The 23,501-nt window shown below is 38.2% G+C and overlaps 1 protein-coding gene across 4 annotated transcripts; it reads left to right on the top strand.

Annotated features, from left to right (window-relative positions):
• Positions 1 to 482: 482 nt before the first annotated feature.
• On the top strand, positions 483 to 12,597 carry traf2b (Tnf receptor-associated factor 2b). 4 transcript variants are annotated; one of them, XM_053340307.1, is made up of 11 exons: positions 483 to 560; positions 5,817 to 6,019; positions 7,027 to 7,105; positions 7,322 to 7,420; positions 9,580 to 9,741; positions 9,841 to 9,915; positions 10,214 to 10,288; positions 11,191 to 11,421; positions 11,516 to 11,819; positions 12,077 to 12,225; positions 12,330 to 12,597. In XM_053340307.1, exons 2-11 carry the CDS (start codon positions 5,844 to 5,846, stop codon positions 12,546 to 12,548), a joined length of 1,569 nt encoding a protein of 522 aa, XP_053196282.1. In that variant the 5' UTR covers positions 483 to 560; positions 5,817 to 5,843; the 3' UTR covers positions 12,549 to 12,597. The 4 variants fall into 4 exon arrangements, with proteins under 4 accessions (XP_053196282.1, XP_053196281.1, XP_053196279.1 ...); XM_053340306.1 differs by lacking the exon at positions 483 to 560 and adding an exon at positions 5,334 to 5,347; XM_053340304.1 differs by lacking the exon at positions 483 to 560 and having other exon boundaries at positions 5,673 to 6,019.
• The last annotated feature ends 10,904 nt before the right edge of the window (positions 12,598 to 23,501 follow it).

The following is a 23,501-nucleotide window of genomic DNA, read 5'->3' on the forward strand; positions in this document are numbered from 1 at the left end:
CCCAACTGCCTTGACTCACAAAATTAACCACAAGAATCAGACTTGTAAACATTTAAAGGTTGAGTTGCCCTTCAATTTCATTTTCTGTCTACGGGCAAAAACTCAAGCAAGACGCCAAGGTTAGTTATACAGGAAATAAATAAGAAAACAAGCGAATTAGGTGTTAGCTAACTGAGTCGCGGAACACATAATAATTGTAAAACTCCTGCCTAACTTAGACTGTAAGCTAACGTTAGCTTCAGAAAGTTGTGTGACGTTAGCAATCCATTACGATAAAAAAAATGCGCAGGTTTGATATCAGATGTTATTTGTAGAAAATGACAGCTCAAAAAAAAGGATTGATAAAAGAAATGAGTAGTAGGAAAATAAGCTGCTGGGTTTTATATACACCAGGGTTATTTCCACATACATCAGTGTTTGAATACTGAGCTCTCGATGCGGTGACTTTATACAGTCTGGTGGTCACGTGTTTCCACAGTGTAGGCGTCACTTCATTCTGCTAAAAGTACATGGGTAGGGTTGTCTGCCTCATATAAGTGGAGGTCACCCTTACAAACTTGGTGAGTAAGATTTCAGACTTGTTTTCATCACGGAGGGAAAGGTTTGTGAGAGGCAGAGTTTGGTTCAGAGAGTGCAAGTCGTGTACAGGAGGACAGGAAACACTGCAGCAACATGGCGGGTCCTTGTGGGCCTGCAGCCAGATACGGTGGTGTTGTGCTTGTCTCATATTAGAGGGGCTGCACAGGGACGGTTACTGGGAACTGGAAATTGACTATGCAGCTGCCAATTCATATGCAGGATCGTGAAACTTCATTCGACAGTGACTTACAGTGCAGTTGAATGTTTGGATACAGTCCAAGTTTCTGTTTACCCAGCAGTGTTATTTGTGTTTAATGTGTGACTGTACTTTGTTAGTCTTCTGTGGAAGGAGTAGGACTTTGAACTGTAGGAGTATGGTGTATGAGAAAGAGAAGTGAGCAGATGGTTTCTAGAGGAGATTACGTGATTTAATGATAGTTTCTGTGTGGTTTTTAATTACTAGTGTCTCAAGGTCTCTATGGTTACGGAGTCCAAGCAGTGAGTTGGGTGTATACTGCATTTACTTAGTAAAGCCAGGCTCAGGGCTGTTTTTCATATCACTCAACAGTGCTGTCTGACTTCAGTATTTGGAAATGTAATCTTTGTGACAGTGTTGGACAAATAAAGCCTGTGACACACTATAGTGAAATGCATCACAGACTACTCATGACAGTAAATGTCAGCCATTGTGTTGAGTATGATTTCTCAGAAAAAATTACCCTGAGAACAGTGTGAATTCCCAGTGAAACTAGTTGTGAGAAGTGAAAGATGTGAAATGTTTACCACCTAAACAGTGTTCTTCTATTGACTAATTACTAGTCATCACTCTACAACATTCACTGTAAAATAATATTGCAATTTTTTAATTCTCAGTATAATGGGACTAAAGTTTAAAACTGAGAAAACATTATTTTTACTTTGTTTTCAAAACAATGACAAATAAACCAATACAAAAATGATGCAGCAAAACTTATTTAGTGTTTAGTTTTGAATTATAACAAAATGTCAGTAATACTGTTTTAAACAGTTAAAATGCTTTTAAATTTTAGCACAAAAGTTAGGATTTAGCAAATGACTTTATTTTTAGCAGGTTTAAATGTTAATTAAGTAAAAATAGAAACAATACCAGGAGTACTGTGAATGTTAGTTGAAATTCTACATTCATGTGTTACTAATATGGGTTAATGCATTTCTGGTTATATTCGGTCACAAGTATGATCCTTATGGCATTTTCTTTTTTCTATTGTTAAGATGATTTTTTGGCACATTATTGCCAAAACTTGTTTGTATTGGACAGTGGCCAGTTAAGTCTTGCCAGACAGGAAACAAGGTTAGAGTGAGTGATAAAGAGAGACAGGTATGAACCAGCATCTTTATCTCTCTTTGTTTGGTGGTTGCGTGGCATTCTTTGTGAGACGCTTCATCAATTTTCTGCAGAGATGCACTTTGGTTCATATAGCACACACAGCCGCTGCTCTTCACTGTGAAGGAAGGAGACAAAAAGCTCATCATTTGTAAAACCTTCAAGTCCATAAATAAACTGTAGAGGAACAACAAACTTAATCAGACACTTAAAAATAAAAACATCACCCTGATGAACATGCCCAATATCAAGAAGAAAAATGTAACATGTTTAAATAACTAATGAACATACAATTTAATTTCAATATAACATTAATGAAAAGTTAAAACATGTTTCTGTATTCTGCCAATTATAGTTCTAAGAAAGGAAATGCATTTATTTTTTTAAATGACATTTTTTTGTTTCTCATTAAATTCTCTTAAAGAAAGAAAATTTTAATTGGTGGGTCACATTTTTAAAAAAATCAGCACTGGCCAACAAAATGAATGTGTCGTAACCAGTCAGGTGCTGGGACACTTTCACTTGGAGAAATTTAAATTTAAAGATACATTTTCATGTCTTGTAGCTGCTGTTTTAGTCCTTTTGATCAGAAGATCTTCATTATAACTCAGAAATGTAATAAACATAACTGCATATAGGCCGATAGGGGGAAGAGAAGGATTGACTTGCACCACAGGTCCTTTGCTGGGGTCGAACCAGGGATGTTCCCAATATGTACCATGCACGTTAACCACTCGGCTACAGAAGCGCTTTGTGCTTCAAAGGTTTTATCCAAATAAAAGTGTCCCAGTATGTCCTCTGAGAAGGAGATAAATACATTACACAACAGTTCTGTTCTCCAGAAAAGAGGATTTGGGTTTGCTCTTTTTTAAACTTTTAGCCACATCAGCAAAAAAACATGTAGTTTTCTCCTTATTCCAAAGTCTTGCTACGACCTGTTGTTGTCAGCAGAAAAAAGTTTCCGTGGCATTTGTCTGGACAGTTTGTTCAGCATTTTATAACCAAACATTCATGACATTTGTGTGACAGGGTTCAGTGACATTTTGAATGACTGGATTTTAATTGATGGGTTTGACAAATGTTCTGTTCAAATATGCTTTTACTAAAGCAAATGAGGACGTAGAGCCAATGCCTAAAGCTATGGGACTTTTGTGCAGAGTTGAAACCAGATAAGCTACATATTTTGCATATAGCTTTTACCTTGCCTTCATTTTCATCTAAGGACATGCTCAGCTGCATTCAGTTGATAATCTTTACGGGTTTTCCTGACACGCTTGCATGAACTATATGTTGACATACAGAGCACACAAACCGAATAATAAACCATTTTCTGCAGCTGTGTAACCCAATAAAGCAACAAACAGCTGCATGCATATTTACTGGCAGTGATATCTGTGTAGACGTGGGAATATTTCGGTATATGATGACATCTGCTGGTTTTTCAGATAAACACTTCTCACACATTTCCCACTTAAGGGATTTTTCTCTCATAGTTTACATGTTACAAACAGAAAATAACTTTTTTTTAAATATTACTATGACACAGTTCAACTGGCTTTTTAATCTCACTCAATGTAATTTTGACAGTTGGTGCTCGTTTCTTGTGATCAGTCAACCCACACAGTGTGGTAGATAACACTGTTGTTTCTTTCTTAGAAGAACGTGTCTGATAAGAAGCTAGGACATGTTATCACCCAAGCTTTTATCCATGCTTAATGTGAAACAGAAGCAGAAAGTTCCAGACTGTCCAAAATCACTCACTTATTCACTCCTTCACGACTCCTTATATAATATTTATTGTGTATATAATAGACACTAAAGAATATTTTGGACACTAACTAATCGTTGTTGTTTTGTGTCGTCACCGTCAGCTGTAGAGTTGTGTGACTGTAAATGTGGAGCATTGCATTGTGACATGGTTAGAAAGTAGTGAACATGCCATGGGCGCTACTTTTTTCATACGGCGCTATGTTGTGGAGATATATACACGCTCAGCATTAAGACCCTCAAATTAAATGGTGATGGATTAATATAGTCCATTGTATAGTAAATAGCTGAATTGTTGGCATTATCAGTTGCTGCCCATAGATTGGCTGCCGTTTACTGAGACTTGATGGAAGAATGAACTTTGTATTAATGATGAAATGTATTACGTAGAAGGAAAGCCTGAAGACTCCTTATTTCGTTAGTCTGGCTCATTTTCCAGCAGATTCGGTTTCGTAAAGCAAGCTCGGCATAGTTCAAGCTCAGTTACCACGGCAATTTATGCTGGCAAACTAACCTGGTCCGGACCAGGCTAATTGTCAGGCTTAGCCTGAGTTGCTGCTTAGCCTGAAGGAAAAGAGATGACTTAATATATTATATGGCTTCATTAATCACCATCATTTAAAAAGAGAAGTTCACATAAAGTCGACTTAATAATAGCCTAATCATATAAATATATATACACATAGGCCTATAGTCAACTTAATACTCATACATACATAGCGCTATATAGTCGAGTACATAGTCAACTTAATTTCTCCGCTGAAAGGCAAACATAGTTGTCTACAAAAGGCGACCGACATATTTTGTCACGAGTGAAAAAGGAGAGGTAGAGAGACAAGTTCAAACTCACAAACTCACTTCTGCTCTGCTGGATAAATACTACGTGTGTTATCCTGGGCTTATCCCAGCCCTGGGTCATCTGAAGGACTGTACGCTATGCTCCTTAATAGCGGATGTTCCTGTGTGCCACAGAGTTGTTCTCAGTACTTCCTGTTATTTTTAGCAATCCCACCAAAATAAAGGTTTGAATGAACCCCTCAGGCCATCCAAACAAAAGCTAATTGTTGTGCCAAAATGTGCTGCACATGTCGCTGACAGAGCACACCACTAGATGGTAGCACAAACACAATTATTAGCCGGCTAACGTCATTCATTAGTAAATTCCAAGTGTTTTGCAGCAAATGGCATCATGACTCAAACCGCAGTGTTACAACATGCAGCATGAAGATTGAGACCAGCTGGCCTCTCATGATGCATAGTTTGGTACCCTTGTCTTCGAGCAACATTTAAAAAACTCGGTCAATACTCAAGGAATACAAACACGCACACAGATGGAACACATGGTGGCGTTGTAACAAGTAGCTTCGTGATCTGACCAGTATTTCATGAACTGTAACAACTGGCGGCCATTGTGATCTGTTGCATTTGGATCAATTTCAATGAATTTCAAGTTAGTCGTTTATGTGAAGTCTGTTGTCCAGACTGAGCTTTTGGATTTCAACATGTTTTGACGAACAAACAGTTTTACATTTTCTGAACAGTTGAATTTTGAATAGATGACAAATGATACACAGTACACTATTTAGTGACTTCTTCCTGTTTCTTCCGATTTCTGATCATCAGGCTTTTATCTTTGCCGTAAGTCAGCTTCGTCAGCGATGTTTACATTCTAGACATCCGTTCTCTTTTTGTCAAAGATCAACGATAACGATAATTTGTTCCTCTTCTCATGAAAACAGGTCAACGGACTTGGCATGCACTTCCAGATAGACCTCTTATATAAGTGAATGGTATTTTAATGTGATCTACTAATGAGAGTTACAGTGATGACCCGCTAACAGCAAATCAGCCACTGGAGGTGGTGTATTAACACATGCAAACTTGTTTTAGTTCCATCATGGCATCAATGGTTTTCCACTATTTTGAATTAATGCCCTAACAACTTATTTGTATATTTGGAAAACCTGTGTTGTGATCACCATTGTATAACTCAGTAGTTGTGTCAGTGGAAACACAAAACACTCTGATAGATGTAAAAGCAGTAAGAGTTTTTAAATAAGTGTTTTTGTTGGGCTGTTAAGTTATTTTATGTGGTTTTCATTCACAGGATAAAGTGCCAGATTGATGGAGAAGAATGGCCCGAATCTCGTTGGACTGCATCGACTCGTTACCAGGGTTCCCCCTCAGTGTCCTGTCAGTGCCCATGGAGAATAAGTACAAATGTCAGCAGTGTCTCCAGGTCCTGAGGAAGCCTGTCCAGGCTCAGTGCGGACACCGCTTCTGTGTACACTGCTTCAAGCAGCTCACCAGGTAGACCGGAGGTCCTCAGACCACCCACAACCGTGTGACATGCAAACCCCTCCCCACCCTAATGCTTACCCTCTCCCTGGACATGCTTCAACACATCCTGTGTTCCTATCTCTGCTCGCCTTGGGGATTTTTTTGCACTCAAGATCAATTACATTATGCAGACTCATCCTCACATGGCTGGATTCTAATACTGAAGTCAGTGAATCACAAGGATGTTCCCATGCTGATTCACGTTAAAGGTGTTTTCTTTTTTCCGCCACTTTGTTCCATCCCAGACATTAATTGCTGATTCACTGATGTGTCATTATTTCTGCATGAATGCAATTGGTAGTCATAAAGTATACACTGCTCCATCACCTTATATTTAATGATACTTTGGCAGTATCAGAAAATATAAGGTGATATTAAACAACTATACATGAAGCAAAATACAACAAAAATATTAAGCTAATATTAAGTATGTATTTGAATCTATTTAAATACTTTTGAAATATGAGTTGTCACATTTGAAAAAAGCTTTAAAGGCCACAAATGCTTTGTACCATGTGGATTTCATTACATGTGAATTTCTGTTTCACATGTAAAAACGTCAGGCTCAGAGTGATGTTTGTGAAAGGGGATTTCACATGACCCGTCTGAAAGCTTCTTTTGTTTGTACATGAGAACTCATTACATGAGACGGTGACGATTTCCCATGTGCTTTTTGTTTGTGTGTGTGTGTGTGTGTGTGTGTGTGTGTGTGTGTGTGTGTGGACCACTTATTTATGTGTCTCATACTTCTCCAGTATCTATCCACTCTTCATCAAACTTGTAATTTCTAGCATTTGTACTGCAATACACCACTTCTTTCACTGCTGCTGCTTGTCATAATGATTCATCTACTTGTTATGTGGTCCACATTGGTCATCAGTTGTTCTAGCAGTTGATCAGCAGGGTAGTTGTTTCTGAGTGTTGGCACCCACCAACTGTTTTTCACTATACAATCCCAAACCTGTCTTGTTTGTTAGTTCTGGCCCAAAGCCATGTGAAGCCTGCCGCCAAGAAGAAATATATGAGGAGCCTATGTCCATTCTTAATAGTAGTGAGGTAAGTTTTGCAGTATGCAGTGTAAAGTATCAATCCACATTGTTACTTTATGAGACATCTTCTTGGTAACATAAACACAGTCACACTGTATTTGTATGAAGGAAAAAATGTGACAGAGTTTCCCCTCATTGAAGTCTACCACGATGCAGCCCACTATGTCTGGAAGCTATTATAATTAGGAGCTGACAGGATTCTTTGTTCTTGCTTACCCACCAGGCATTTCCAGACAATGCAGCAGGGCGAGAAATAGCAAGTCTGCCTGCTAGGTGTTTGAACCAGGGTTGCAGTTGGACAGGATCAATAAAAGAGTATGAGGTGAAGTATATGTTCAACTTCCCCTTGTGTGACTGTGATCATGCTTCTGCTTTCTATTAGAGTATTTGTATTACTTTTTAGTATTTGAGTATTTCTTTCTGTTTGTACCACATCATTGAAGTTACTGAAACAGTACAGTTAGTATCAGTACCCACGTGTGTGTGCTTGACATACTTTGAATGGGTTTTCCCCTAAAGCCCTTTGACTGGATCATGTGGTGTTCTTGCATGCACTGCAGCTGAAACAGGAAGTGGATGGAAAGTCCCTGTGTTACCAGCAGTGGAAAAATACCAGGATATAAAAGCTATTTGAAGCAAGATAAGCTTCCCTGAGAATGAAGGGTCAGTTAACTATTACATGATAACAAAGCTGCTAGATTTAGGCTCTAGTTCACAAGGGAAGCATTTCATGTACAAACTGGACTTAAAAACAGGAAACAGGTTTAGACAGTAAGTGACATCTTTCAGACTGAGTGGTTTGTACAGCTGTGGAAAGTCCCTTCATGAATCGTGAATACTATTTGTGTTGGTGTGATCAAATGTCATCTGTCCACAGTTTTGTTTCTAGACTAAATATTTATGTTGGGCAAGTTAGTCAGTGCCTAAATAAAGGAGGTTGCTTTCTGAAGCTAAATATTTACTAAAGGTATTACTAAACCTACGTTATAACTAGCACTCTTAATAAGGCTCTACAGTTAAAATTATGTGATAGAGGAAATCTTTGAAATAGGAACACAAAGGCGATACTGTAGATTATTTTGCATGTGGTTGCAAAGGCAGATCTGACTGTTAAGCATGTTGATCAAACTTCCTCTTTGATGAAGTAACACGTGCTTTCTCTCTATGAGTATGGCAGCAAACTGTCCGTTAGCTTTATTGCATTTTCTATAAATGATTACTATGCTGGTGTGATACACCCATGCCTGTGTGAATATTCGTGGGCTGCCGCCTTAGTCACTGTTGTCTGTAAGGATCCGCGCTGTAGTTCGCTAGCCATACACGCCCAAGACCGGTCTTACGAAGTCGGAAAAATAGGCTAAACATAGTGTCTGGGCGGTGTGGTAAGTACAGGGATTTGAGCGGACAGCTGTTAGAAATGATTCATAATATGTTCGGTTATTCAGTTGAGGGTTTGCTGGTGTAGAGTGTGAATAAAGAGAGAGGAGTGGAAGCGAAAAACAGGCTAACATACCTGCGGCTCCTGTTCTGTGGCTTCAGCGTGCTGTTGGGAGTCATTATGAAAGTTACCTCCGGGATCACGAACTCCACGTCACCTCCACGTGGCCTCGCGAGACCACCCTTCAATTTCCCGCCAATTTTCAAAAATAACATATTCATGGATTTTTTTACACAAGATTATCAACCACTTTAGAGCACCTTTTTTTCTTTTTTTTTTTTTTAAAGCTTTTTGTAGAAAAAAATAGATTAAAAAAAAAAGTATTTTCATGTTGTACTTCTACTCATTTTTGTGCTCCTGTTTCTGTTGTTTCATTTCCACATCTGATGATTATTTCCCTTTTTGGGGGGGATTCCTTTGTGTTTGCTTTAAGGTCAGATTATTCACACATTTACTCTTTTTTTTAAAAATCTCACTTGCTTTACATATAGATATTGTTTTGTTTTTTTTAAATCATACACCGTATGTGCAAATGAATACATTATAATTCTAAGAATATTTCTCATAATTCGGTTATAGTAAACAAACACACTTACAGAACCAGACTTATTTCACATGATTTTCTTAATTAAATTGCTGTTACCATGTTGTTAGTTGCCATCTGCTTGTTTATACTTTGCAGAGATGAACGAATGATTAAAAGTTCAGCTCGTTTTTCCACATTGCTGCTGACAGAACATCCTGTACCACTTATACATGGGTGTGTTTGTCAGTTACAAGAGTTTATTTGTGCAATCTCAGGCCATGGGTTACTAAAGGTTCAGAGAGTTTTATATAACCTGTTTTGATTTTCTATTGTACTGCTGTTCTTTTTGTGCTCACATAGCCTGTAAAACTATAAAGCCCAACTGTCCTTTGATTTTATCTTCTGAAAAGCAATGAAAACCATACACCTGCTCTGGAAGACAGACAGACAGGCAGACAGGAAGGAAGTGGCCTTAATAATAATAATAATAATGATAATCTTTCCTCCCATTTGTTAGGCTCAGCATGAACGTCATTGTGAATTTGAGCGGATACAGTGCGAGGCCTGTCAAATGTTAATCCTTCGTACAGAGAAGGACAGACATGATGAGAGAGAATGTGAAGCAAGGACACTCAATTGCAAATACTGCAAAGTGACCTTCAACTTTAAAGACATCAAGGTGAGAGACACATTGTATGTTGTGACGCATTTGCTGGTTGTGTCTACGTTCATGAATAAAAAATAAATGTTCTGTTTTGACTCGTTTGGTGTATTTTAGGCCCATGACGAGGTATGCGTGAAATTTCCCTTGCAATGTAAAGACTGTGGAAAGAAGAAGATCCCAAGAGAAAAGGTCTGAGTCCTACTCAAATTATCCTTTAAATTCCCTTACAGTTAGATGAGAATATGTAAAATCATACAGAATAATGGCAATTAACAGAAAATACTAAGTAAATGGAAGCCAACTAATCATATGACTACAAGCCTTTTAGTTTCACATACTGATCCTCTGAACAGAAAGTTAATGGTCAAACAAAGGTTTCGTGAAATGATGACTTAGTTTCCTTTATGATCATTTAAGTTTCTTTCTGACATGCCTTTCACTTTCTTGTCTGGATTTGATGCACTTACTGTTTCTGTTCTACTTTTAGTTCAATGACCACAGCAAGTCCTGTGCCAAGTCCAAGAGTGCCTGTCCATTCAGTGAAGTGGGCTGTAAATCAGTGGTACGTACAATATCACATAAAATGCTGTTTATAGTGTTGTTTTTATTGAAGCAGGTCAACAAAAATACATTTTGGGAAATCTGCTTATTAGGTAAATGAAAAGATTAACACCACTCACATGTCTGTGTGTTAAATATGAAGCCACAGCCAGGAGCATTCAGACTATAAACACTGGAAAACAGCTAGCTCAGCTCTGTTCAAAGGTAATAAAATCTTCCTGCCAACACCTCCAGAAGTAGAAATAGTCCGGTAAATAACCCCTCTTAAAACCATAGTTTTAGATTTAACAAATGAGACATAACATGTTTATTACTGAGCTTTAGAGCTGCTCATAAGTGAAGTTTTATAAACCTCTGTACAGTCTGTTTCCCCATGCGTCCAGTCTTCATGCTAAACTAAGCTAATCACCTTGTGGCTCATATTTAGTGGACACATACAAGAATGGTATCAAGCTTCTCATCTGACACATATTTCCCAAAATGTCAAACTATAATCGGCACAATAATAGCTCACTAAAGAGGGTGGGGGAAAAAAAACAAGTGGAAAAAAACACAGAGGAGGCCAGACATCAGCACAGCCAGGAATATCAGCTGACTTTAGCTTCAGCATTTTAGCAGATATATCCATATCAGCATAAATGACTAATAAATAACAATATCTATCTATTTTCTTAATCAGCTTTTTGTGTAAGCTGGCAGCATATATGAAAACATCATTTTCTGCCCAAGTGTTTTAATTCATTCAAAGATATTTTTGTCTGTGCTGTTTTTTTGTGCACTCTTCTCACTAGTATATGGAAAAAGGCAACCACTGCTAAAACCTGATTAGCACACATTTATGCCCTCTAGTTGAACCATTTCAGTTTATGTAGCAGCTCTGTTGTTTCTTGTGTGCCCTCTCAGATAGAGAACGGGAAGATCAGCGATCATGAGCACAGCAGCACCATGGAGCACTTGCGTCTGCTGCTGCCCATGGTGCTGTCGCTAACTAAGACAAGTACAGATGCTTCAGGTCCTGGTGAGTGGCAGGAAGACTCTGGTCTGGGCCTGTACAGGGCTCCTGAGGAGGGAGCTGCTATGGGTGTGGGTGCGGGAGCTGCAGCCTCTGCGCAGTCCGTGGACTTGGAGAAAAAGGTGAATCTCAGCAGATTTGATGCTCTGTTGTGTAGGATTTGAATAAGACGCATGGAACAAGATCTAAAAGCTTTTTTTGTTTGTTTCATGACAGGTGAATGCTTTAGAAAACATTGTTTGTGTCTTGAACCGGGAAGTGGAGCGCAGTTCAGTTACATTGGAAGCCTTCTCCCATCAACATCGTTTAGACCAAGAAAAGATTGAGAATCTGTCCAATAAAGTGCGTCAGCTAGAGAGGACGCTGACGATGAGAGATTTGCAGCTGTCTGAGACGGAACAGATGGTGCAAGAACTTCAGTTCTGCACTTATGATGGGATATTTGTCTGGAAAATCTCTGACTTCTCACGCCGAAGACAAGAGGCTGTGGCTGGTCGATCACCTGCAATGTTCTCACCAGGTAAGATGAAAGACAATCACCACCTATCTTCTATTTCAAAGGTCTTTCTTTTCATGTGGCGTATCTTGTTTCCCAGCTTTTGAATTTGAGAGAGCAAAGATCGTGTGACATCTAAATTATTTCATCCCTTGGCCTGCAGACAAGGGAAATTCCACTTCATTACACCCTAGCTGACCTTCAGGGAGTGTACATGTTACACCTAATCTCACATGACATGCTTCTTTGGTTATGTATTCATTTTGTATTCTTCTTCACAGCGTTTTACTCCAGCAAATACGGCTACAAAATGTGTCTGAGGCTGTATTTGAACGGCGATGGGACGGGTAGAGGAACCCATCTTTCCCTGTTCTTTGTCGTCATGCAGGGCAAGTCTGACGCTCTGCTCAAATGGCCTTTCAGCCAGAAGGTAGGAAAAGTGATTTTATAAATTATTATATCACTAATGGTAATTCAGCACTCCTACAACAAATGGCACAAAACAAGCTGATCCTTCTCCTCGTCTTCCCCCAGGTGACGCTCATGCTCCTGGATCAGAACAACAGGGAGCACATTATCGATGCTTTCCGCCCGGATGTCACCTCCACCTCCTTTCAGAGGCCGATCAGTGAGATGAACATCGCCAGTGGCTGCCCACTCTTCTGTCCATTGGCAAAACTCGCTGGCAAGAGCGCCTATTTGAAAGATGACACAATTTTCATAAAAGCCATTGTAGACCTCACAGGCTTGTAAGGTGTCAGCTGTGGAAGTTACACCATCAAAACAAACAAATCAAAATAATGATGATAATTATTATTATTATTATATTAAATACAATTTATATAGTAAACAAGATCATTCTATGGCACCTAAAATATTATACATATATATTTATATTAATTACATATATCATTTATAAAAATATATATATTTTTACATATACAGACAATATAATATATACTTGTATATAAATAATAAATTAACATAAGAATAATAGAACAAATCATACCAGTTCCTTGTCAAGTTGTATTTTTTGGGGATCTATCCAAACATTTCAAGCAGCCATTAGTTTTGATTTTACAAAGAGAAATGGATATTAGACAAAAATGTTAGCTCTACTGAAGTCAGAGAATAAGGCGGGCAAGTTCAGAGTGCAGAGCCAAACCAACAATGAATTGACCCTATTTACAAGTATTGTGTTTGTATCCAAAGCATGATGAATCTTATTCCTCTCCGATGTTGTTCAAAAGATTTGAAGAAATGTCGGTGAGGCACACCAGTAGGCATGTGATTTCGTCAAGAAACGGCTCCAAAGACTAGTAACACCCTTTACAGTCTCAGCAGGGCAGTAATATAGACCCCAAAGAGCATAGGCAGTAACATGGTTCCCTTTATGTGCTTTGCTATCTCGTCATGCTACGTATCACAACCTTTTTTAAATGTATTTAAAAGATTGCGGTACGTTACATGACAAGCTAACGAAGAACTGTAAATGCAGCCGTGTTACGTTATTAGTCTTTAGGGCCATTTCAAGATAATCAGGTGCAATGGTGTGGCTCATGTTTTAATAGTTTTTGGACAAACATATGGATTGGCTCGGTATATGACATGTTGGCAATAATGACAAATATAGAAAATCCCAAGACATATATGTGAAGAACTACCCAGATATTAATGGAAGTCTATGGCTGCCTGGAATGGTTGGAAAAACACAAATATCGTCTCATATGATGAAAATGATGCACTGAATTCAGACTCCAGGAAGACTTGCTGGTTCCATGAGCATTACCCGCTGAGGAACATCTGAGTGAATGAATAAATAAATCAATTTGCAGTTATATTTGTTGCAAATAGGCTAAAACCTGAAAAAAACACTGGTATGGTTTGTGGTGTGATACTGAATGCTACAAGAATTGTCACCTTAAGGCAATGGTCAGCTATTAAGGTTCAAGCATGAGCCAGTTTTTAAGGATTTTTTCATTGGAGGGGCATGCACCAGTACAATGGAATGATATGATTGGTCAGAGTTTTCACAGAACCATGTGAGAATGAAATAATGAGTTTCTATGCCTGGTGGATCTCTCTAACATTTTAGAGTGCCATTACCTTATTAATAGCATTTTAACCTAAACAAAAAATGTGTAACAATTGTAAGGGTCACTTTAAGTCATTTAAGAATAATATGGATTTAAAACACTGATGAAGACTTTCTCTGACAATGGGGGAAAAAAGCATCAACACAATTTCTGTTCAACTGCCAGCCATTTGTGTTTGTGAAGAACAAATCTGTGATGGTCATGTAGATTAAAGTTGTTTAATTATAACACATTAAACTTTAATTAATTAGATTTAATTTCAGCAGCATACATTGTTCAAATCTTGTTGTGCTAGTTACCACACCTATAGTTTTAATCCCTCTCTTGTGTGAGAACACTACTATGTATAAGACGGTTATATTACAGTGATTAGGATTTACAGGAGCCGTGTATTTATCTAGTTTATCTACAGTAGATTTGTGAAAATGTATATAAAAAGATATTGACCTAAACTATGAAAGTAAAAACTTTCTTCAGGGGGCCAAATATTGGTTTTGCAGGGCCCACAGCTTGCTATTTTCCTACCACTGCCCTAAGGTGACCATTTAAGCACTCAAATCTTATAACTTATAACTAAATAATGATATTTGTATAAAATACCTTGATTATATTATATCTCTATAATTATAATATGCCACACCTTATTTAAGGTGGGTTAGGCTTTAAGATTGCTTCACTTTGTTCATTCATAATATGTGATTATGTTATTTACATTTTTTCTTTTTTTTTGTTGTTGTTGTGATTATACGCATTAACGCATTTATATACTACCTAATCAGGTTTGGGAAGGTTACTAGTTACCCTATTTGAAATATAATGTAACCATTGTACTGAAATGATGTATAAGGGAGCTAATTTCTTCTAAAATAATGATATTTTATGATGACTTGACTTATAATATATATTTTTTTATTTAAGTCAAAAGTCTGGCGTTGGCTTAATTGGTACTGTGACACCATTAAAGCCCATGTTAGGGAATTTTTCCACATTTAGGGCCAGACATGGGCCTTGAGTTCACAGTAAAGGCTTCACTAAAATCTTGGCAGAGAGACATACTTACTGTCTCCTTGAGACAGTGAAGGCAACTGTCTGTGGTGTTTTGGGGAATCCATGAATCACTTTGGTAACGATGGCGCAGTATTGATGTGGCACCTAAGGTCAGAGGATGTGACTACCTAAACCCACAGATGAGTAACTGTGTTGCCTTGTTTGTAGAATAAATCAATCAATATGGAAATCCCATTACAGTAGATGCATTGAGTATGACCATTTACAGGCAGAGTATTCATGGCTGATATGTAGAAAACCCTAACTACTTGTTTACAGAAACAGACACTGTATATCAAAACAAAATATCCCCCTGTATCACTGCACAAAAGTCCCCCACACCTGACAAGCCTGCCTTCTCTACTTTAATGTGACTACAGTTACTGTATAGATACCTAGGCTATATACCTGCAGATGTCTCCTCAGGTTTGACATGGAAACTTTCCATTTCAATAGCATTTTAACAGCTAGTAAACAAATTATTATTTATTGTTATTTTGAGCCCTTTTCTGATTTCAGAATAAAATGTTTTTTAAAATTTCCTCCACTGGAACATGGCCACTCTCAAGCCTTAATTACACATTTTTGTGCTTTTTACATTTTGCTGTAACAGACATTTAGTTTATAATTAAGTAACCCCTGTAACTAACTTAACACCATTATGTGTAACTAGTTACTCCCCAACTGTATATAATCTATGTTACATACTCATACTATTTAAATCACTGTTCACCGTTCACTGTGAACTATACATTAAATCAGTTAATATGTAAATGAAAACATATTTATCACTAAACTCAAATACGCTCTATTAAATATGATCCTTTCCATCTTACAACAATCATACAGTAGCTATGGATACAGAAGCTAGTACATAATAAAATGTCCATAGCTTCTTAGTCTAGTGGCCTGCTGTTGTGTGTTTTAATGATTATACATAGTATTGCAACATGTTTCATGAATTTTAGAACTTATGATGCCAATTTTTTTGTATGTAAAATATTTTTATTGTGCCATGCATACAGTTTATATTGGTGCATATGTTTGCTTACACTGGTGGCATGTTGTCTTATAAAATATAAAATATTTGGATTAAACATACGTTTTATTGTTCAAGCTGATATACCAACAATTTCCTTCTTCCAGCTGCTCAACAGTGGGGAGTAGCTGCTTTCTTTGGTTTTGTGTGGAAGTAAACAGAAAGTCTTGAGTTTTGGACTGTTGGTCATACAAAACATTTGTCAGCAACATAACCCTTGCTTGCATGTCTTGGATTACAGTAGATGGACTTTACTATGATACATAAGAAGCAATGACATATCTACAATTATAAATGAGGCTCTCAGTATAAAACTGAGGTATGGTTTTAACTGCAGCTATGCTGATGATATGTGTCGTGGTTCTGTGACAGTTTCAGGTTTTTTCTTGTAGGATGTGCACTGAGCGATTGTCAGTAAACAAGCGGTGCACACACGATGTGAAGACAGAAACCACACATACACCCCACAACTGAGTCAAAACTAGATCACAAGTGGTTAGACTGTTCTTTAACTATAGCGGATATGAATATCCGAACACGATAAACTGAGCATTGTTTCTATTCAGATGTTACAGAATGTGTTGCCTTGAATGGTTTCTGCAGAACTTTACATAAAAAAATACATACTAAAAACATTACGGGGGGAACTCCCACTGGGTTCCCCACAAAAAGGTCAACTTAGGAGGAATAGTTATTGACCTGTGACAGCAGCTGTGTAATGACCTCTTTGGCTCTAATGACAGTCTTTCCAGGTCTGCTTTACAAACTGGGGCGTGGACTATTAAGAAGTGAGCATTTACCAGGCTTGGAGCGTTTATTAAAAATGCCATTGGTTGCATTATAGGAAGTGTTCAACCCGTATTAGGTCAGGATAGCCTGACCTCTGCTGCAGCACTTTTGACCTCTCTCTTAAAAGTTGTCTTACAAGTTCCTCAACTTTATGGAAATTCAATACTAAATTGCTGAAATGACGTGTAACACATAACAGTTAACTTTTTGCAGCATGCTCAAGGTCATCATGACAAGTAATGCTTAATTTTTTGGCAGCACACTCAAGCCATGGACGTATTAGAGCTGTAAGTAAGACATCCATGAGTCAAGGCCATGTTTGACGTCATGTGTGAGAGAATGGTCAGGGTCAGAGCAAATAAGATCTTACTTAGATGAATCTTGCAAGTCTCAGATTGTCATTCGGTGCCTGGTCAACAGACCAGCCCTGGTCTACTTATGTTATGCACAGTCAATCTATTACTGCACTGAACTCCGCTTGTCTCAGTGTCTTTTTGACTCTTGAAGTTCGTTTTGTTTTCAATTGAAAATACACGTTGAGAAGAACCCTAAATTTCTACTGGCCAAACTGAAGGTTTTTTCTGCAACAGACCGTTTAAAGATAGATAGATAGATAGATAGATAGATACTTGATATTGATCCTTCACTATCCAATGAACTATACCCAAAAGTTGTACGAATAAAAAAAGTATATATTTGTAATAAATAATGATAACATACTCGTAAAAAATCCTAATAAAAAAGTGCACTACAGTATGTTAAATCAAAAAAAATCTAAAGGATATAACTCCCAAAAAAAAAAAAAAAAAAAAAAAAAAAAAAAAAAAAAAAAAAAAAAACCTTGTGTATGCAGCACACAGTCTAAAATAAAACTACAGACGTCACTTCAGCACATTAAACAGTCTGATGACAGGAAAGGCTTCCTGTTGCGTTCAGTCCTGCATCTACAAAACAACAGGATGAACAATGTGGATTCCCTCCTGGCTGTGGAACAACAGACTAGCCCTTCAACCTTGCAGGGATGGGAATCATGAGAGTTCACACATCCAGTCTTGGATGTTTTGTGGACTTGGAGAAGGCTTATGACCGTATCACTTAGGGCAGCTTGGGGTACTGGGTACTAGCTGCTGCTTCAAGTCATTCGGCAGTAAGTCAGACCTGTTCCCAGTGGGTGCTGGGCTCTCTCAGGGCTGTCCCTTGTCACAATTGTGTTTGTGATTTTCATGGACAGAGTCTCAAGGCGCAGCCGGGAGGAGGTGAGTGTTGAGCTTTGAGACCACAGAATTGCTTCCCTGCTTTTTGTGGATGATGTGGTTCTGTTGGCCTCAACATATCATGACCTCCAACGGGCACTGAGACGGTTTGCATCCGAATGTGAAGCAGTCGGGATGAGAGTCAGCACCCCCAAATCTAGAAATCAGAATCAGAAAAGGGTGGACTGCCCACACAGGGTTGGGAGAGAGTTGCTGCCCCAAGCAAAGGGGTTCAGCTATCTCAGGATACGTTCCCTCGACGCAGAACTTCGAAAGGTCAACGACGGCGTCGGAAGCATAAATCAGGCTTTAGATGGAGCGAGAGATTGACAGGTGGATTGGTGCAGCATCAGCAGTGATGCATGTGTTGTACCTGACAGTTCTGGTGAAGAAAGAGCTGAGCCTGAAGGTGAAGAAAGAGCTGAGCCTGAAGGTGAAGCTCTCAATTTATGTCAGTCTATGTTCCAACCATCACCTATGTTCATGAGCTTTGGGTCGTGACTGAAAGAATAAGATGATGGATACAAGCGGTCAAAATGAGTTACCTCCAGGGGATAGCTGGGCTCAGCCTTAGCAATAGGGTCAGGAGTTCAGACATCCAGGAGAAGCTAGGAGTAGAGCTGCTGAAAGGAGCCAGTTGAGGAGGTTTGGGCACCTGGTCAGGATGCCTCCTTTTAAAGGTGTTCCAGGCACATCCAACTGGGAGGAGACCCCAGGGCAGACCCAGAACACACTGTAGGGATTATATATCTCTCCTGGCCTGGGAACAACTTGGGATCCCCAGGGAGGAACTGGTGAGTGTTGCTGTGGAGAAGGATGTCTGGGTTTCATTGCTCAGCCTAGTGCCACCATGACCTAGCCCCCATTAAGCAGCAGATAATTTGATGGATGGATGGTTGGTTAGTTTGCCTAATTAACATGATATACAGAGGTTTTAGGTTTTACTCTTTACAACCTGTCATCATTATAGTTGAGGTGTGGATTCCACCAACCACTTGACTTAGAACGACTAGTGAACAGCAAGAGAAAAAAAGAAAAAAACGGCAATACCAGTATGGATGGTAACTGTGATATTTAAAAAATGAAACATTGATAACATGTTAACAGTACACATACAATAATATCTCGTAGATGATCCAGCGCTGGTGTCACTTTGTCTCCATTTGGACATTTTTTCTCCAATGTTTGACTCATGGTGAAATATTGGATTATTTGAACATTTATTGAAATGAAACCATATGTGAAGTTTAGAGGGAAACATCACTATTTGGTGGAGACGTTAACAACTCATAGATATCTGCAACATGACCCTGACTATCAATCAATCAATCTTTATTTGTATAGCGCCAAATCACAACAAAGTTATCTCAAGGCACTTTACACATAGAGCAGGTTCTAAACCGAACTCTTCAGGTTTTAACTTTAAAGAGACCCAACATTCCCACATGAGCAACAGTGGCAAGAAAAAACTCCCTTTTAACAGGAAGAAACCTCAGAACCAGACTCAGAGTGGGCGGCCATCTGCCTCGACCGGTTGGGGTTGAGAGGAGAGAAAGGAAGGATAGAAGAGAGAAGCACAATGAAAATCAACAATGAAGCTGAACTACACACTGCTTTTTGTAAGACGTCAAAAGACAAAAAGGTTGGGAACCACCGGTTTCATCTTCAACAATGTGTTGTATTGTAAAGCTTGTTAGATATCCATTGTGTCAAATCTCCATCTGAAAAGTAATTAAAGTTCAATCAAATAAATGTAGTGTAGAGTAGGAAGTAAAATAGTACCTCAAAATTAAACTGAAGTGCTGAAAACCCCACGTTTGTGTTCACTATTATGCTGAGGTAGCTCAGTGGTGAGACTGACACAGCAAGAGCTACTGCCAGCAGAAAGTAATGATGTAAGAATTCAGTGGGAATTCCTATCAAAGAAAGCACCAAGTTTCTGTCAAGTTAGCTGCTAAAACTGCTTTCACACATACCTTGTGAACTACATGACACATCCATACCCTCTTGCTTGATACATGTGAAGTCATTTAGTGTCATTCATGTAACACTGCTTAAATGCCAGTAAATGTACAGCTACAGTAGGCGATCGGATAGTTTTAGATAGAGATTGTTTTACTGACTTTCGTGTTGTTCTGGAGTTTTCCTTTAGCGCTACTATGTGGTTGACAATTTTTGGCTTTTAGTAAATTATCTTAGCAATTATTTGGAGTGCAATGCAATTTTGAATCAGCTTCTCAGATCCACCTGTTTAATTCTAATTCAAACCTGAAAGAATAAAACTAAAGCTAACTGCATGGACACGAGCGTTGACAGTGAAAATTTGTTTTTTTGTTCTTTTGTGATTTGGATGAATTGATGTTTTTTTTTTTTTTTAAAGTGGACACTGTTGACTTTAAACCTCCCATTACTCTTGAACTAACATTAAAAATGGATCAGTTGGACCTGCATCAGTTCTATCATGGACCCACAGTATCTAATGTTGGCTCCATTTGAACTTCCTTTTCGAATCTTCCCCTTTCAAGACTGTTCCGGACATACGTGGTTGACAAATTGTTAAATACAGCAAAGAGGGGAAGCGTAAACCCCATTAGAGGAAGGGGTTTGAGTCATTACTATATTTTTAGTGGCTCAACTCATTTTAAAAGTTCTTCTGTCACGACTTCTGGTCATTTTGATGACCACAAGGCACATACCTTACAGGAAAGGGGTTGTGTTGAATTATAAAAGCTCTTCTGTCACGTGACTTCTGGCTCTGAAAAAATCATTTTCATTTAAGGCACATTTACTAGATTCTTCCAGAGCTTTCAACCACATCTCATGGTCCTCCCCAGCAGATGAGAATTTCCTAATTTTTACGGGACCTCTTTGGAACATCGAATAACAGATGGTAGTATACGCATATATCGGTGAATTGTAACCTTTCTCTCTGTTAAAGGATCATCTTTGGCTGAAGAAGACCATGAGATGCAGATGAAAGCTCTTGCAATCCATCTCACAGCTATTTGATGGATTGCTATGAAATTTGGTGCAATCATGTTTTCCAGACAATAAATACAAATGATCTTTGCTCTCCAGACCTTTCCTCCTGCACTACCATGAGGTTGACGCTCTTTTCGATGGATTGGCATTCAATTTCATCATTTGGTGTCCAAATTCAGTCTCACAGCATAAAATCTTAATCTTTTTTTGTCAATTTAGAAGTTTAGTTGTCTTTATTGCAACATCTGCTCATGTGTTCAGTTTTAAGCCTTATTACAATTACAGTAAGGAAGAAATGAAGGTTGAGATGGATTTTATAAACCTCTGACATCTACAAAAGCTTTACTAGATTATCTATGTGTACTGTAGAAAGCCTGTAATAAACCAGTGGTTCCCATGGTAATCTGTGTTGACCCTGTTTTAGTGGCTTTGTTGAGTGTATGTCTGGACTCAAATAAACCTTTAGTTGCTTTTTCAACTGAGTCACAAAAGAAAATCAAAAGGTTTTTATTGAGAAAAACTTCAAAAGTCTTTTTTTTTTGTAAATAAATAAACTGACAAAAGGGGGAACTTTATTCAGACTTCTGACCTTTCAGGGCATAATTTTATTTAAAGGGGAGCATGAAAACAACAGCGGAGAACAGGAGACACGGTTGAAAAGACGGAGCCACAGTAAAAAAAAAAAAAAAAGAAAGAAAGAAAGAAAGAAAGAAAAAGAAATGACAGTTAAGAAAGCTGTCAAAGGTAACCAAGGAAAAAGTTGATGACCCACTCACACACTTCAAAACATGGAAGATTTCATTAAATACGTGGAAAGTGTCGTCAATGTACCCAGATTTCTCCAGTTCTCATGCAAATTCAACCTGCCACATCATTCTGGCTGAATGATCAGACACCCACAGCTATGATTAAAATGTAGTTAATCAGCCATCAACACCTTCAGAGGGGAATCTCCAGACACATGATCAGAAGTGATCAGGTAAAGTACCTGAACCTACATGTTTGTTTTTGTTGTTTTTGTTTTTTAAGACTGGTGCTTGATCGATGACAATGACAGACGCTTAAGAGAATGACAAGTATGATGGGAAATAAAGGAATAAAACACAAACATTGGAAAGAGTTTTGAAGCCCAAAAACAAACGATGCATTGATCAATACTTTCAGGATGAAGATTAATCTCATTGTATTTTGTACCTTGGGATGACTTCACAATATTAGTCTGTACAAGTGTTTTAAATGACTGATTTGTTGGGTTTTTGTTTTAAATTAATCCAATTTCATCACATTTTAAGCAATGCATATATGTTTTTTTGATTCAAAATGTTTCTGTGAAAGTCAGCCTTAATACAAATGTCAATTTACTGCATCTATTTATTAATATTTTAAGTTATAAATAAAGTTCACAATTACAACTGTGTTGTCATCATCACACTGTCCAATACAAGCAGTATGCATCTTAAAGGGGATATAAAGTATATAAATATTTAATCAAACAATTCTTTTTCTACAGTGTGTCTAATGTGCTCACTATTTAATAGAAAACAATTTTTCAGAAAGATTTTGGAGGATGGTGGGGTAGCTAATTACCTCCTTGTTGACCTGCTGGCATCAAACAGGACCGAGTTGATAGCAGTGAACTAGAAATAATACACCTAGTGGTATTCAGCAGGGCTCTATGTGGTCCAAAAAGAGGGTCAACACATGCAGATGTCCCACACTCAATGCTGAGATTTTAGACTTCAAGTGGGAAAAAATCTGCTTGGACTAAACAAAATGTGTTGAGGAAAGAAAAGGTATTGTTTAATTCAAATTTAAAAAGTCCAGGAGATTAATCCTTCGTCAGAAGAGATTTTTAGTCAAAATTAAAGGGTGCAGAAGGTGTTTTTAAAGACATTTCTACATCATATAGGCCCAATAACAATTAGCTACACAAAACAACAGTTTTTTGTTCACTCATGCTTCACACCAACTGTTCCTCAGTTCCTCTACTAGATTAAATTACTCAATAATTCTATTTGTAACAAAAGAGATCATTTCTGGGGCACAGAAACGATGGGGTGGGACGTCATTAAAAACCAAGGCAGACTGCAGTAAATGCAGCTAAAAAAATCTCCTTCCCTTTTGGTTTTATAATTCCTTTCTGGGGACAAAACGGTTTATAAGGGGTTAATACTCAAGACATCAAGAAATGAAATCATTTTCAGTTACAGCACTTTGCCTCTGATGAGCAGGACACAACAACCATGTTCATAAAGGTCCCATCTCTGTGGTACATTTACATACATTTACAGCTCAGATCCAGAAGTCCAGGGAACTGCTCAGACACAACGTTACACATTTAAAAAACTGACAAAAACCATCTCGCTTGGGGGGGGGGGGGGGGGGGGGGGGGGGCAGGTTTTTTTGGACGTCTTTTTGTGCATTTAGGTGTCAGCTATACACTAAATCTGTGGTAATATTTTGAATCACTCCAACAGCATAGCGTAACAGCGCTCCCTTG

This window comes from Scomber japonicus, chromosome 19 (assembly GCF_027409825.1).
Source record: "Scomber japonicus isolate fScoJap1 chromosome 19, fScoJap1.pri, whole genome shotgun sequence".
In the NCBI taxonomy this organism is placed as follows: Eukaryota; Metazoa; Chordata; class Actinopteri; order Scombriformes; family Scombridae; genus Scomber; species Scomber japonicus.